The 16,764-nt window shown below is 42.6% G+C and overlaps 1 protein-coding gene across 1 annotated transcript in view; it reads left to right on the forward strand.

The window, feature by feature from the left end:
- Positions 1-8,950: 8,950 nt before the first annotated feature.
- CD101 (CD101 molecule) overlaps positions 8,951-16,764 on the forward strand; it is a 33,230-nt gene continuing 25,416 nt past the window's right edge. Inside the window, exons 1-2 of the mRNA XM_068537568.1 lie at positions 8,951-8,993; positions 16,054-16,434. Coding sequence (XP_068393669.1) covers positions 8,951-8,993; positions 16,054-16,434 — 424 coding nt within the window. The remainder of the gene's footprint in view (positions 8,994-16,053; positions 16,435-16,764) is intronic.

Consider the following 16,764-nt stretch of genomic DNA (forward strand, 5'->3'; position numbering starts at 1 on the left):
ACTTTCAGAAATTTTTTTAGCTTCACCGATGACAACAGAGGAAGAAGGGAACTGGGATTTGGGTAAGTTCTCCTCCGCTGTTTGACCAAATTCTCAGTGATAAATATTGTGTGCAGATCACTAGGAGAAAAAAGTTGACTTTCTTTCTTTTTTAGCGTGGCACATATGGATCTGCTGAATTTTACGTAGACAAAGAAAGGGTCCTGTGTATTTTTGTCCATATCCAATGTTATATGAACTAATTGTATTGTTTTATACTGTGACCACAAAATATTATGCAATGCACCATTTGTTTTTTTTATTTCATTAAAGGAAGTTTAATTTAAATTGAAGTTGTGTGAGGCACTTGATCTCTGAGGCCCTTTTATCTCCTCCGCATGAGGGGCTGTGACTGAATTCCGGTTGCAACTCGGGCACCTTCTGATCTCTTGGGATCCTATGAAAGCATTGTAGATTTTCACCAAAGATCAAAGAAGAAATGGATTTAACAGGATCAATATTGAGATTCCCACCGAGTGGAAAGGTGAGGGCCAGGATCCTGTTGCTGATGGATGGTCTCTTGGTCTTTCCGTGAATTCCCATGACCTTACAGGACTCCTGTCAGGAAAGAGAGAAGTTAGAGGTTGTTCCTCTCTGCGGATGAGGAAACACACCCAAGTTCTGTGACCATGTTGTGCCTGGGACGGAACGGCTTTTCTGACTCATGACCCAGTCTGGAGCCAAACTAATCCAGAAGGTGCTCGTCCCCGTATTATATAAAAACAGTGCTTTTCCCCAGGCCACTGGCTTCAGGGACCTGCACAGCAGGAAGTGCTGGGAGCCCCACCTCCCTGCTGGCCCCTGCAGCAGCCGCTCAGCCTCGGCTGGGCTTCCCCATGTGTGTCCTGGGCAGGGACCACCTCACTTGTGAGGTCTTCAGGGGCTGGGTCTGTGTCCCGGTTACTAACCTTGGCCCTGATCCGGGCCTATGGAAGGGACTGGCGGTTTATAAATGCACAGTTAACGTCCTGCCGGGAGGGTAGCCCGACACTGCACACTTCTGCATGAAGACGGAAGACTGTTCACATCACAATGCTGACACAGTCGGAGCTGGTCTTCAGCAGTCCCATACCTATTGCTCAGCCTGTTCCTGCCTCAGTTTATATTAAAAGTAAAACAAAAATTTGCTTGCACACCTCCTGTGGCCTAGGCCTTGTGCTAAGCACAGAAAACCTGCCACTTATGTCCTTTCCTAGAGGCCTTCGCAACCTGCTGTTTGCTCGTTCTAGAAACCTCTTTCCACCTGTTCCAACTCCTACTTCTCCTTCAGGTCCCAGGGAGCCTTTTCTGCCCCTCTAGGCTAGGAGAGGAACCCCTGACAGATGCTCTGGTTGTCTGAAAGTGGCCCGAGGGCAGGGACCCCTCACCACTGTGACAATAGCTAACCAACACTAGGATGCTTAGATGTGCCGTACACCTGGGCAAGTGTCTCAGGTCACCCTGAGGTGACTACAGCAGAAGACTTCTTACCTGCTCTTCATGTAACTAGATCTTCCAAGTAACAGCCACTCCATGTCCTCTTACCCACAGACCCGTGTGTGTAGCACACTGCTTTAAAATACAGGTTTTATTATTATTTAGGTGAGGCAGGACCAGTGGATCGGGAGATGACTGCCATTGAAAAGACAGTTTGTTACACTCACAGATTCCAAGAGGGAGGGTCATGCCACACGAAAGGGGGCCACACGGGAAAGCACCAGGGTCCCTCAGGCAGCAGAGGGAGCAAGGGAGAAGCATGGGCAATAGCCTTTGTTGGGGTTTTCACAGGAAGGAACGGGCAAGTCAGGGTAAGCAGGCTTAGGATTGACTAGTTTGGATAATTTCAGCAGCTTCTGGGGCATAGGGAGTATCCCTAGTTATCTGGTGTGATGAGAAAACAGCTATTTTGAGTTGCTGCCTAGGATTTTACAGTGTAATAGCCCTGCTCACAGCCAGAGCCTGGACATTTAGATAAGGACCTGAGCTTAGGATTCCCACCCCAAGTTCCCACTTTGCTTTTCCTGGAGCACCTTTTAAAATAACCACTTTGAGTTGAGCCTGCAGCCTCTGCCCCAACCATCTTATAAGTAATAGGTGCTTGTTACCCTGCTGTTTATCTCCTGCTTGCTGGACACCTGGGACGTCAGAGCACTGCCCTTCCCCCTGCTCACTGGCACCCCCGACCCTGGTTTCTGGGATCTGTAAGTAACAAGTCTTGTGACTTGACTTTGTGTGAGTGTATTGAAATTGCGCCTTCGATCAAAATGACCCGGGGGTTTCACTTCCTCGGGGTGGGAGTTCAGATGCTGAGGGAGCCACTGGCTGACCCCATGTGGGTGGCTGGTGCCTCCTCGTTCAGCAGGTCGTAATCCGCATATTCTTAATTTAATACACCAGCTATCCCCCTCTCCTGCACCCCGCCAACACATCTGGTTCCTGGCCTTGGGGTGATCAGAGCAGGAAACAGCGGTCCTGAGCGTGAGAGCCTGATGGAGGAGGTGGAGGGTGTGTGGACTCCAGATTGGTTGGTTTGCGCGTGGAAGGCGTGCTTACAGGCAAATCAGAATGATTTCCTTTCTCTAGGAACTGGCCAGCCGTGGGAGGGGCAGTCTCTCCAGGATCAGCAAGGTCCTAGGTGTCAAAGCATCAAAAACCAGAAATAAAATGACATGGTTAATATACTCACTGCTTGGGGCTTATACACCTGGGTGGCTCAGCTCCACTGGGGTTGGGGGGCGGGGGGGATGATTCTCATCTGAGTCCTCTCTGTTCTGTTTATTCTCCAGCCTATTTGTGCCACCAGCACTGGTTACTATGATTACATCATTTCATTGAATAATATGTAAACCAATGAAATGTGAGTGCCAAAGAAAGAGGTGTTGATACAATAAGATGAATTCTCTGGAAAGACTAGATAGAGGCAAATTGCTTTCTTTTTTTTTTAAATGCTATCAGTTTAGGTCTAGGCAAAACAACTATAAAAGATTGATGGGAGACAAATCATAAAAACATGGGAGGATCTGTACTCCATTGGCTTCACAAGTGTTTTTAAAATTCTTACTCCATTTTAAAGAAATCAGACCTGAAAGTTGGGGGACTTCCCTGGCAGTCCAGTAGTTAAGACTTCACCTTCCAATGCAGGGGGTGTGGGTTCAATCCCTGGTCGAGGAGCTAAGATCCCACATGCCTCACGGCAGAAAAACCAAAACAAAACAGAAGCAATGTTTTTTTTTTTAAGACTTTTTTTTGGGTTTGTTTTTAAAGAAACTGCATACATCATTGGAGACAAACAATTTAAATACCATGCAGTTTCTGTATGTACAAAACCTAGGCCATAGAAATCCAGTTTCATTTGTATTCTGTTTACACTGTCTTCCTCATACAGCCGTTGTCTGTTAAAGTAGAACACAGGAGAGTGCTCTGGTACAAAGACAAACTATGTACAGGCACCCGGGAAGCAACTGGAAAAAAGCAACTGGTTTGGGGATCAACAGACAAATGGGAAGAAAGAGTCATTTAAGGTGACCTTCGCCCACTGGCTGTGCACAGGGAGAGCCTGAAATTCCATTCACCGAAGCACACACCACAATTTGCATTCAGCAACTATAAATACACGTAAACAGAAGCAAAATCGTAACAAATTCAATAAAGGCTTTAAAAAATAAAATAAAAAATAAAACAAACCTGAAAGTTGTAGCAGAAGACATAGGTTTGGTTTATGCAAAAAGGTGAGGAGACTCCAGACAACAGACCTATGCTCAAAGGAAAGCCCTGGGCCTGTGTTAAGAGATCAGTGAACAAATATATATGTATATGATTGAGGTGAAAATAAAATTGTTAAGAAATATAAGTGTCTTTTTATGATTCCTGTCTTTACCTGACTTTTCTGTTAATTGATCAAACTAACAGCTCTAATTATGAGTTTCTACTGTTACTGTCCCTATTCTTATAGATGAGGAAATTGAGACTTAAAGAAACTAATTTGCTCAAGATTTGAATACAGGTCTTTCTGACTTCAAAGTCTGTACATGTTCTAAATCACTATACCAGCTACAGTGCCTGACTATTTTAGCCATTCAGTATTTTTTGAAGAGATAGAAAGATGAGTAAGAACTGGCCCCTGCCCTTAGGAAATTCATGGTCTTGCAGGAGAGGGAGGCATGTAAATAATTCATTTTATTACGTATAGTAAGTAAAATTATAGGAGTTCACTGACAGAGATAGAGGAGGGAATGGTGAACTTTCTAAGGTGTCAAGAAAGGTTTTGCGTAGGAGATGCAAACCTAGATTTTAAATTTTTTTAATGAATAGGCATATACCAGGTAGAGGGGGCTCTAAGCAGAGGGGATAGCATATACAAAGTTAAACAGAGAGGATGGTAAGATACGTTCAGAGAAATACAGAGGTTCTGTGTCTGAAGGGTGAGGTGGTAGGAGAGAGTTCTCAAGGGTCAGCTCGTAAAGGTCAAGTCAAGGAGTTTGGACTTGATCGTCTAGAACTTTGGGGGAGCCATTGAAACCCTTTAATCAGGACAGTGCTTGGCTCTGTTTGCATTTTAGGTTACTCTGGTGGAAGGGGCCGGGGTGCAGACAAGGTTGGAAGATGAACTGCGTTAATCCAGGTGAAAAATCGCAGCTCTCAATTGCAACAGCAGCAGGTAGAATGAATTCATTAAGGATTTTAGGGAAAACTGGTAGGACTTTATAACTAGATGTGGAGTGTGGAGGCCAGTCATGGGTCTGGGTGGACGCTGGTGCAGTCAACCACAATGGACAATACCAGTGAAAAAGAAAACAATGATTTCAGCTTTGGATGCAAGTTTGAGTTTCCTGCAGGACCTTCAAGTGGAAATGTTCGACACAGCTAGATAATTGGCCTGGAGCTTAAGGGAGAAGTTGGGGGTGGAGACAGATTTGTGATTGTCCTTATACAGGTGGGGCATGAGAGGCAGACGCAGCGTGAGAGGCAAAGGGCTGATGACGGAAGCCTGGAGAAGGGGTCCATCGAGAAGACGACTAAGAAGGAACTTCCAAAGGGGAGAGAGAAAATCCCAGCCAGAGCGTGCTATCAGAGATGGTAGGAAAGAATTCCAAGCAGATCTGCCAATGGTCGGTCATACCCTTGTGCCACAGAAGGACCAAGTCAAGGGAGAGCTGAGCAGTGTCCACCGCTGTGACCTTGGATGTTTGGGTGGAGCCAAGCCCAGATCGTGGTGGGCTGAAGTGCCAGCAAGTTAGGAAATCAAGCAGAATACAGAACACCGGGAAACTCACACATCTGAAGAGGGGAAGGAAGAGGAGACGGTTTGAAACTAGGGTGAAAATGTGGCTATTTAATAGGGTAGGAGGCACCTGAGCTGCTTTATGGGCCAAGGAAACCATGAAGGGGCAACTGTATCTCAGGGGTTCGCCCGTACCCAAAGCCCAGGTAAGTGAACTTCCTATTCCTTCTCCTTTCTTCTTTTCTTTGGGGCCTATTCTGAGTCCTCCCTTCCTTTTTTCAAAATCAGAGTTCGTTGTCAGCTACTCCCTAACAGGGAATTTAAGAAGTAGCTCTTCCCAAGGGAGTATTTGGAAACAGCAAATGGCCCGGGAATCCCATGTGTTGCTCTTTCTCTGCTGCCACCATCCTCTAGTCCCCATCTCCTCCTGCACCCCTCTTCCCATGCCCTGGCCTTTGCCTCTGCCCACAGGAATCTAGTTCAGGCTTTTCCCCACAGACAGGAGGAGTTACCACACACCTGGAAAAGCTCTTAGCCTTGGTTAACTAACTGTCAGCTCCTGGTGCAGCCAGGCTGGTGGGAAGTACAACTTGGTGGGCCAAGTTGTAACCAGGCCCACTTAAGGCTGCCGTTTCTTCCACTGTTCTATGAGGGATTGACTGAGCTCACTGTGATCCCTTCCTGTGGTGTCACTGCTTGGTGTTCCATACACAGAGAAACGAGGCTTAGCCCCAGGGCTTCCTTATACCTTGGCAAGTCCCACACCTGTGGGGTAGCTATCACTTTGACCTGAATTATAGGAGCTCAGGTAGGAAAAGGGGCAAAATCCTGATCAGCTTCCTGCTGACCCCTTCAGGGTTTTCTTTTCCGTCCTCCAGTCACTCACTGTCCTACATATTCTGCCTTCTGAAAGCTTGCAAATGGCAAGCTAATAGAGCACTGAGCCACAAGTAAGAAAGCAGCCATAGAGTGCACCCATTTCCTAGCCATACAATCTTGACTAGGTTAGTTGATTCCTCTGAGCCTCAGTTTTCTCATCTGTAAAATGATATTAATAATACCTATCACATAGTGATGTGAGTTATTCTATAACAGTGCATATGTGAAAATGCCTTGCACAGAACCTGACATGTAAAAGGTACCCGTTTAAATATTTCTTGGGCCTGAATGCTTAGGCTAGGAATCCACGATACTTGCAATTTCTATAATTTTATGGAATTAATATTTGAGCATGTCAAACCTGAAAAAAATACATCACTTTTCATTAATCTTCTAGGAACTTAAGAAAGGATTTTTTTCTTTAGTACATCCTTGTGTTGCTTTGTCCAGCACTGGCCTTCTCCCTCCATCTGAATCAGGAACTCTATTTTTACATTCCTTTCAACTGATAAAATTGCAATGCACTGCAGTGGTTCCCAAGGTAATAGAATAACTGTCTCTCTCACTGGCTCTATTTTTTTCCTTTCTTCTTCTTTTTTCTTTTCCCCTTGATAACAGAAAGCTTCTTTATTTTCCCTCCAGAAAAGAAGCGACATCACCCTGTCAATGTTAAATTCTGGCAGAAATGGAGCCACTAAAATAGAAAGAAAAAAAAATTGGCAACAGCCAAGAATGAGAACTTACATAGCATTTACTTAGTTGTATGTATTTCAGGAATACAGCGTCCTCTGTTTTATTGCCAATGATTGTCTCTGTGGTCAATGCTTATTTCTAAAATAATTCTCTTTTCCGTGCACGTAGCAGATTGATTGCATTGATGGCCCCCATTCTCTACCTCTCTTTTTGCCTTGACACTTCGCCGTTCCCTTCACTAAAGAGATGGAGTCCATTAACCCATCTCTTGCTTTTGGACTTCGCCATGTGTCTTGCTTTGATCTGAGGGATGCTTGTAGAAGGCATGCAATCATAATGCAAGTAGAAGCTTTAAAAAGTACTGATGTGTTTCCCCTAGTCCTTTTGGACCCCTGACATCACTGTGAAAATGTGCCCAGGCTAGCCTATTCGAGGGCTGTGAGGGGGATCCAAGCTAAGGCCATCCTAGACCATCCAGCTCCCATCAGCTGACCCCATAGGCTTGTGAACAAAAATAAATCTTTACTGTTGTATGCCACCAAAGTTTTCTATTTGTTATACAGCAATACCTAACCGATACAGTAAATTTTGGTGCCTGGGGGGTGACCCATGTCTTCTCCAACTGCAATGGTGAAAAAATTCTTGTACATCAAGCCCCACTGATATTATGGTTAATGGCCTGGAGAGGTAGTTTGAAATTGCCATTCTAGGTAAACTGCCCTTTAATTGTTCCCTAAATACAGCCTGTACATCCCTGCCTCGGTACCTTTATACATTTCATTTCTCCCTAGTGGAATGTCCTTTCTTCTCTCTTCTCTGCCTATTAGAATCATACCAGATCTCCAAGGACCTAAAGAAAACCAGCCTTTTCTTAATGCACCTTCTTCTCCCTTCACACCAGCCTCAAACTTTACTCCAAAAGGAGGGCACAGCTGGTGTGTCATTATCCATGCTGGACTGTTTCTCCCCAACTGCCCCTCGGCCCCCCTTCCTCCCTGGTTGTCTCATGTGGCCCAGCCGATCTTGACCCTCCCTCCCACCCACTCACTTCCTCCCCCCCCCCCCACCCCCGCTCCCTTTAGGTGCCCCATTGATTGTTGTGCTTGCAAAATTACCTTGTGGTTATCTGAGTAAACGGAAGTTTCCTGAGAACAAAGGCTTCGTATGTGCAGCACTTAAAATAGCACCCAGAAGATTAAAAAAATTGTTGGATAGGTGGATGGAACAGGGATCTGCTATAACTGTGGCCTGAAGCAGACTAGGCTGTTACTGACCCATCTAAATGGAGGCTCGGCCTGGGGAACTAACGTCCTCAGTAAGCTCGTCCCGTGTATGGTCTTGTCTTCGCAGACTAGGATTAAGTTGGCCTGGGTTCAGCGCCAGGCTAACTTAGTCCTAGTCCGTGAAGTCACTCCCCCGCCATCCTTGGTGCCCAGGCCCACACTGGGCAGATGAAGAGTCCCTTAAATGTCGCTGATATGCACTGATCACTTTCTATATACTAGATGTTGTTCTAAGTGCTTTCAGTGAATTAGTTCATTCAATTCTCACAGCAATCTTATGGGGCACATACTGTTAGTATCTCCATTTTGTTGATGAGGGTTAGAAAAGGTTAATTTACTGTTCTAAGATCAACTATTAAAAATACAGTCTGTGCAGACCCAGACACACCCACCTAGAGTGTGTTATCGTCACCGTCACCGCATGTCTCCCCAGGTTCATGTCTTCTAGGGGCGCTTCTCTCGTTTCTCAGTCCTTTCCTCTGCCAAGATGGGAGGCGAGGTAAGGGCTAAGAAGAGAAAATTGCTGCTTGATTCTTTATTTATTCTGTTTACTTAAATTCCCTTATCATTACCTAATGATATGTATTTAACCAGGAGGAGGCCCATCTTTTCTTATTTTTATCTATCTATGTTTACCTACCCATGAAGATAACTTCCTAAGTAGGTAAATTTGAATGATTAGCAAAGAGCCATATAAAGCAAACTGTATTGCTCTTTGCAAGCCGTGTCTGTTTCTCAGTGGGCTGGAAACCACACTATTGCTTCCCCTTTATCTTTGTAGTGAGAGCGCAACATTTGGCACTCAGCGTCTGAGCAACTTCAGTGACACCACCAGGAAAGGTCTATACTGGTCCAAATGGCACGCTTCCCACGAGTGGCATCTTTTTTTCTCTTTCTGAGTAAGTGTCATAATTCTGTAGGTTACTGTTGTCAAAGAGCTAGTCAAACGGAGACTGTTGGATGATAAAATGGGACAGTTTGGTCTCTACAGGAAAAACAATGCCACACGTCTCTGGTGCTGGCAGTCATTTTTGACTTTTGATGATGTGCTTGGCTACCTAGACATCCTTGAGTTCCAGGAGGTGCAATGTTAGGTTGAGTCCCATGAATCTGATCCCACTGGTTTTTACATTTGTGTGTGTGGCCAGAGCTGCCGATTTTGCTGGCCCTGCCTTCACCTTATGTTCTTGGGCTAACTCATCCCTGGAGATAGGAAGAGGCTTAACTCCTCAGACTGAGAGGTGATGCCTGATGTTAGAACTTGTCTAGATGATAAATGTGCCTTGGGGATGTGGCCGGATGGAAGTGTCATGAGAGCACTTAGGAGTTTTAGGCTAACCTGAAAGAAGGTTCTGGACTTCATCTGTGAGATGAAGTGGGAATTGACTACTAAGAGCCTGAGAAAGGGGCAGGAAGATTCACTTGGCTCTGCTGAGGGGCACCTGGAAGGACCTCAGCCGGCCCAGGGGCATTTATACATGGTTGAGCAGGATGACGAAGGGGGAAGTTTGGGGGTGGATGGGTGAACAGATGAACTGGGGAAGGAATGAAATAGTTTCAGAGCAGACAGAGCAGGTAGCAGGTACTTTTTAGTGCTATGGGTTCTCTAGCATCTGGTGAAGCCCATAGACCCCATCTCAGAATAATTTTTAAATGTGTGAATTAAAATGTATAAGATTATAGGGAAAATCAGTCATATTGAAATAAGGTTATTGAAATATTTTAAAGTAAATTTTGATGTAGTCATTTATTTGCTACATTATTTATGTATTACATAATAAGATCTGGAGGTGGTCTATTAACCACCAAACTTCAAAGTCGTAATGAGTATGAATAATATTTCAAGATATCTGCAATAGATGTAGTGTGATGTGAAAATATCTATGGTTTGTTGTCTACATTCATGACTGAAGAAAATGCTAAATTTCCATTAAGATTAGTGAAAATAAAGATGTAGGGTTTTTTCCCACCCAAGTTTATGAACCTTTTCATCCCCCATGTGGACCCAAGTTAACAACTTCTGCTTTAAAGAGACTGGATGGAGTTAGTGACAGGACTTGGATAATAGGGGAACTAGAAGAGCTTAGAATCAGTGTGACCAAGGCTGTGGCTAATACACAAAAAGGGTGCAGCATTCAACTCAAAGGGGTGCTTAATAAACCTTGGCTTGAGTTGAATTGGGTTCATGTCTCAAAAGACATTGGGTAGTGTAAGGTAAAGATCAGATATGGGGCCTGCTGGGGTGAGAGGTGGCCTGCAGGAGAAGTTACTGGGACCAGTTGCTGGGTAATCAATGCCCACTAGACTGGCTTGGCAGACGTTAATGACCAGGTTCACTGGTGGAATCCTTTGGGGATTGTTGGCTGGTGTCCTGTTCAGGTGTCTTGAGTGTGATTCTCAAGTGTCTGTGCTTTGTGTCTGTGAACCGTGTGTTTGGCTTGTGTATGGGGAAACTGGGCTTACATTGTGCAATAAGTCAGACAACTGCAAATTCTCTCTTTGTCTTTTTTTTTTTTTTTTTTTTTTTCCCCTAGTGAGTAAGCTGAAAGGCCTGGGAAAAGGAAGTAATAACCAAGGTTCAAAAAGGGGAAGCTTCAAGCCTTTCAATTCCCCATTTAAACCATTACCTAAACTGGGTTATATATTTATTTCTTCTAAATTTAAACTCTTCCTAAGCACAAATTTTGTGTAGAGCCACAGTTTTTATGTGAAAAACATATATATCAGGAAGTAACTTGAAAAAAAATTTTGGAAGCCTGCTATTTGTCATTACAAATACAGAGGGAATAATGAAGGAAATTAATTAAATGATGGATGATCAACTGACCAATTGCATTGTTTAGCAAATGTATACCTTGTCCTAATTAATTTTTTAAATAAATATATAAAGACTGATGAATCCTGTTAGAATATGGGGCCAGATGAGGTTAAGGTCATGGGTAAATGAGCTCTTGGACTTAGCTTTGTCTGCTTGGTCTGTCACCCCTCACCCTGAATAGCTGCCCTACAAATAAAAGTCATTAACATGGGAGGGTCCTGGGGAGGGGCTACTGTTTGTCTTACTGGGGCTGTATTCACGAAAAAAAAAAAAATCCACTGAATTATGGATGGAAGCATTCTCAGCCTCCAAGCAAAAAGGGATTTTATATGGGTAAAGAAAGAGAAGTCGCTTGTTGTGTTTGATGTTCTCCAGCTAGGTTTTGTATAAGGTGGAAGCATTTGAAGTTGCTGTTTTTGCGTATCAAAGGTGGCCAGGTGTTGGCCACATTTTATATAGGTCAAATAGCTTCCATTCAAATAATACTGAAATAGAAAATTTGGCAATCCCAGTAATGTGTTTGGAAAAAGTCAACACCATTAGGAAATTCTTCGTGTTACAAAAATGTGACTCCAATGCAGTATGTCAATGCCAAGCTCTGTGTCCATCAGTCAACAAGAATCTGACCTGCTGTGCAGAGGTGCCTAACCCTCTGTCTATTAAAAGAGAAAGCAACGGGTCAGTCCTCTGAGGTATTTCACTCTTTAGGAGGAGAGATATGTACAACATCCCACAGAAAACAGATTTATAATAAGATGCTTCAGTGTATGTATGATTCCCCATGCATGGCCATTTGAATTGGCCTCTGTCAGTCATTCCTTTTTACCTCCACAATACCTATTAAACCTTCACACTGTTTCTTTCGCTTTTCTGAGTACCCTCCCAATCATGTTCTTGACCTCGTGCCTCTACTAGCACCTTATGACACTCATCATCCTCTCTCTGGCTTCATCCATGTCTCCCCTCTACAGCTCCTCTGCCCGTAGACATGCAGAGGTACCTGTGTCCATCCTCCCTCACTGCTCTGCCCCATCCATCTACTCTTTCTAACTGCCACCCTATTCTTCTCTTTCCCTTCTCCGTGATGCTTCTTGTAGTTTATGCTTCTTGCAGTTGCTTCTTACCCTTGAAATACTCTGCTGCTGCTCTATGGAAATCTCTTTTACAAAGATTTCCACTGACCTCCTCATCATCAAACTAAAAAGACTTTCGTCTGCCTTTAGAGTCCTTACCCTCTCAGCGGCATTCAGCAGTGCGGACAAGCTCTTTCTTCTTGGACTGTTTTGCTCCTTTGGTTTTCAAGCTACTGTGTCCTTGCTGCCCTCCCACCTGATTCTTCCCTCCCTGATTCTTCCTTCTGTAGGTTTTGTTCCTCATCCTATCCCCTAAATAGAGAGATCCTCTAATAATCTCTCTTCAGCCCTCTCCTTACATTCTCTAACACTTCCCAGTGCTTACATGTAGCTGACCTAATCTGCATCTACAGCCCAGAACTCTCCCTAGTCACAAACAAGCATTTACAGGAAGCAGTGAGGAAACAATGGACACAGCCAGGAATTTGACATTTGTAAATCCAAGTTCAGTTCTGGCTGCACCATTTACAACTTTGACAATGCTAAATATGGGAATATCTCAGAGTTCTTAAGAGGACTGGATTACAAATATTTTCAAAGGGTTGAGTAGATTTTAAAGTATAGATAGATAGCTATAGCTACAGATATAGACATATATTTAAATATTATTTCTAAATGTTTGCTGGATTTCCTTCCTGTTTGTTCCATGGTACTCTAATTTAGTATTTCCAAAATTAAATGCCCTGTCTTCTCCTTCACCCTCGAACACACAACAGTACCTTTTCCTGATATCCTTATTCCTGTTAACAGTGCCATTACTCCCAGTCACCCTTACAAAACCTGGTATCATCTTTGATTTCCTCCTGCCTTCCATCCCTCCATCTACCCCTTCTACCTCCAAGCATCTAAGATACTGAAAAACTCTATAGATCTTATCTCCACAGTGGCTCTTAAATTATAGCCACTTTCTTTCCATTTCTATTGCCTTCATCACTCCTCTCCTGGGCTACTATCATTACCTGATGTCTACTTCTAACTCCATCATCCTACACACCGTCAGGTTAATTTTACTAAGACCTTTCAAATACTTTCAGTGGGTTCCCCATTGCCGAATCAATCAAGTCCAAACTTTTAAACATGATAGTCAAGCCCTTCATGCTTTGGACTCAAAATTCCTACCCACTCTTACCTCTTTCTATTAATCTTCATGTAACCCTCCCCCTAATGCAACTGATTACTCTCTATTTCCTGAACAATTCTTTTGATTACTACTTATACAGTCTTTTCATGAAATCTCCTTCACCTAAAAGGCCCTGTCTCTCCACTTGAATTGTCATAACCTTCTCCAAAGTCCATTTTTAATACTATCTCTTCCATATACCTTACCTATTTCCCTCCCCCAAAATGTAATCTCTCCTTCCTTCAAATTCCTCAAAGCGCTTTTATCATATTTCTTTCCAGGACAGATGACTACCACCCTACTTGACTAAACTGTAAAATCAAGAAGTCAGAGACTATCCCACACTCATCTTCATATCTTAGTCCTTGAAGCATCAGAAACACTATAAGTGGTTGAACAAATATTTATTGAATTAGTAGGCGAAGCAGTAGAAAATGAAGTGCTAGTTTTCAAAATAAAACGTTTCACATGTGGTACCATCTCTCTGAAAAGTCATAAAAAATGTTAAGTGTTGCCTAGACACCAAAAATAACATTGTGGAAACACGTCCTGACATAAACATCTTAGTGGTACCTCAGAAATCATATTTTTAAAAACATTTTTATCTTGAAATATAACATATAAGAAAAGTTAGTAAGACATAAATGTGCAATTTAACTAATAAATAAAAAGTAAAAACCATGTAACCACTATGCAGGTCAAGAAATAGAACATTGCTAGGACCCTAGAAGCACCCACCCACCTTGCCACGCGTCCCATCCAGACACACACACACACACACAATCACTTTCCTGACTTTTGTGATACCTACTTCCTAGCGCTTTTTTTTAATAGTTTTACCCATTACGTTTGCATCACTAAACAATACAGTGTGGTTTTTTTGCCTTTCTTTAAATTTTGTAGAGAGTATAGTAAAAAAGATTCTAAAGTGTTCAGCATCTTTCATTAAACACAGTGATCCACGTTTCTGCAACCAGTTGCAATTCACTCACTTTCATTTCTGTATAAGATTCCATTTTATGAATGTACCACAGTCTGCCTGTTCTACTGTTGATGGACATATGAATGGTCTCTAGTTTGGGGGCTGTAATGAACACTGCTGCTGTGGATACTTTTTCACGTGTAGCCTGGTACAGTGCTCACATTTCTCTAAGATGTATGTCTAAGACTGGCTGGCATTGCTGACAATGTTTTAAATTGTAGTATAATTGTTTGGTAAATAATATTTTAAAATTTTACTACTGTATGGCATGGGGAACTATATTCAATATATTGTAATAACCTATAATAGAAAAGGATCTGAAAAAGAAGAGAGATATATATATATGTGTAACTGAATCACTTTGCTGTACACCCGAAACTAACACAACATTGTAAATCAACTATACTTCAATAAAAAGTTGTATGTTTTGAAAAAAAATTAAAATTTTTTTCTCATATGGTCTAACTTCTATTCCTAAGTGCTTATTACAAAAGGAGCATAATATACATATATCACATTAACTGGGATTTATGAATAAATTAGTATATTTTAAATGATTACTGGAAATTTGTGTGATTGGTTGATTGATTGGATGTTTGTTTTCCAGTTTTGCATTGATTGTATCCATATGCAATTTTTAGTTGACTGTATCAGGTGACTCTTACTCTTTCTCCCTATTTTTTTGCAGGTCCCCTCCTATCAGAATTGTCTTCATTCTAAAGTTCCTATACTCAGCCTATACTCATGATCTCTGTTATGTCATTTTCCCCTCTCTCACTTTTTTTTCACTCTGGTCTCCTTTACTCTTTGTCCTTGTGGATTCACAAAATTCAGCAGATGCTCTGCTTCTTCCATGCCTACTTATGAACTCTATTCTGTTAATTCTGTAATACCAGCAATTGCTCCCTGGTGGACTCTTCTGATGTCTTTCCACTGGGCCCTAGGCCCCGAGTGGAAAGATCTAGCTCACCCTGTGGCATCTCTGTCATCTGTTCTTTGTTCTTTCTGTTACACAAAATAAACTAGGCTATGATATTAACATAATAAATAAATACATACCTTTTAATTTCTAAAAAAGGCTTGATTTTGAAAATGTGTATGTCAAAGGAAATGTTACCATTGAATAAGATTTTCTCCTTTAAACCTAATACTTGAGATTTGTCCCAACAGGAAACATTCCATAGTGGTCCCAACTGAAAACTTTGGGTAAGAGAACAACTAAACTAAATCTGATCCCAGATCCTGTTGGGCTTGACAGTCATCTTTTATGAAGCTTTTCAATAAAGCTGTAGTGGCTCTTTAAAAAATTACAAAATGGAAAACCCTCGGCGGTATAGAAAGGAAGTGCTGCTGTTTCTTCAGATGCTAATTTTAGCTAGTCTTGCATCACACCTGGCCGGGAGCTACAGATATTTCCAACCAACCGGCAGGAAAAAGCATGGCACCAGGAGCAGTGCCATAAACTCTGCCTCTCCAGCAATCATTTCTGTGAGAAAAGCTCGATGACAGGTACCTAGGAATTGGAGGCTTGAGGAAGTATATTGAGGAATTTTCCCGTAAAATAATGTAAAAGGTGAATTATTATGCATCGTATTTACTTCAGGTGCACTTAGATAAGCAGATATGTTTTATGAAAGTGGTCATGTTACATTGATGAAGCTAAACATTTTTTTTTTAAGAGACTAGAGATTACTATGGAAGTTAAACTTATAAAAGGACAATTAACTCATCAAGCCATTCCACTGTTCCTCATCCTGAAGAAGGTATTGAACATTTGAGTTGATTATAGCTCATAACCTACGATCTCATTTTCTAGAATTGTAATACAGGGAGCTACATAATGTGACACATTGGGAACTGGAGCACTAATCTATTTTTATTCCCCTTTCTTTCTCCTGCTTGCAAGCTAAGCTCAGCACTGGCCAGAGAGAAGTAACAGTTCAGAAAGGACCGCTGTTCAGAGCTGAAGGGTACCCCATCAGCATCGGCTGCAATGTAACTGGCCACCGGGGACCTTCTGAGCAGCATTTCCAGTGGTCTGTTTACCTGCCGACAGCCCCGACCCAAGAAATCCAGATCATCAGCACCAAGGATGCCACCTTCTCTTATGCAGTGTATGCACGGCGGGTGCAAAGTAGGGAAATCTACGTGGAGAAGGTCCAGGGTAACTCAGTCTTTTTGCACATCTCCAAGCTCCAGATGAAGGATTCTGGCGAGTACGAGTGTCACACACCCAACACTGATGGAAAATACTATGGGAGTTACAGTGCAAAGACGAATCTAATTGGTAAGCTGTGTGCCCTCCTCTTCTAGCCAGCCCCTGAGAAGCCAGATTCTCCATCAACACGATGCCTTGCAATGTGACATGACTTTATATTGTGCTGTTTGTTTTGGCAAAAGAGCCCACATACCCCTCCGGATATTTTGGATTTTGTCACAAATAGGTATCTCATATTCCCTAAAACTCTTAATGCATTTTCCCAATTGACTTTGTCATGATGAGTTAGATAGTACGTGGTCTTCCTAGGCCTTGCCCACAACTATTCATAGGTTGATAATAGCACAGCATTAGACAAAGCTTTGAGAGTTCTCATGGTATGTCTCTTCTCAGAGGCAG

The sequence above is a fragment of the Eschrichtius robustus genome, chromosome 3 (assembly GCF_028021215.1).
Source record: "Eschrichtius robustus isolate mEscRob2 chromosome 3, mEscRob2.pri, whole genome shotgun sequence".
NCBI classification, from domain to species: Eukaryota; Metazoa; Chordata; class Mammalia; order Artiodactyla; family Eschrichtiidae; genus Eschrichtius; species Eschrichtius robustus.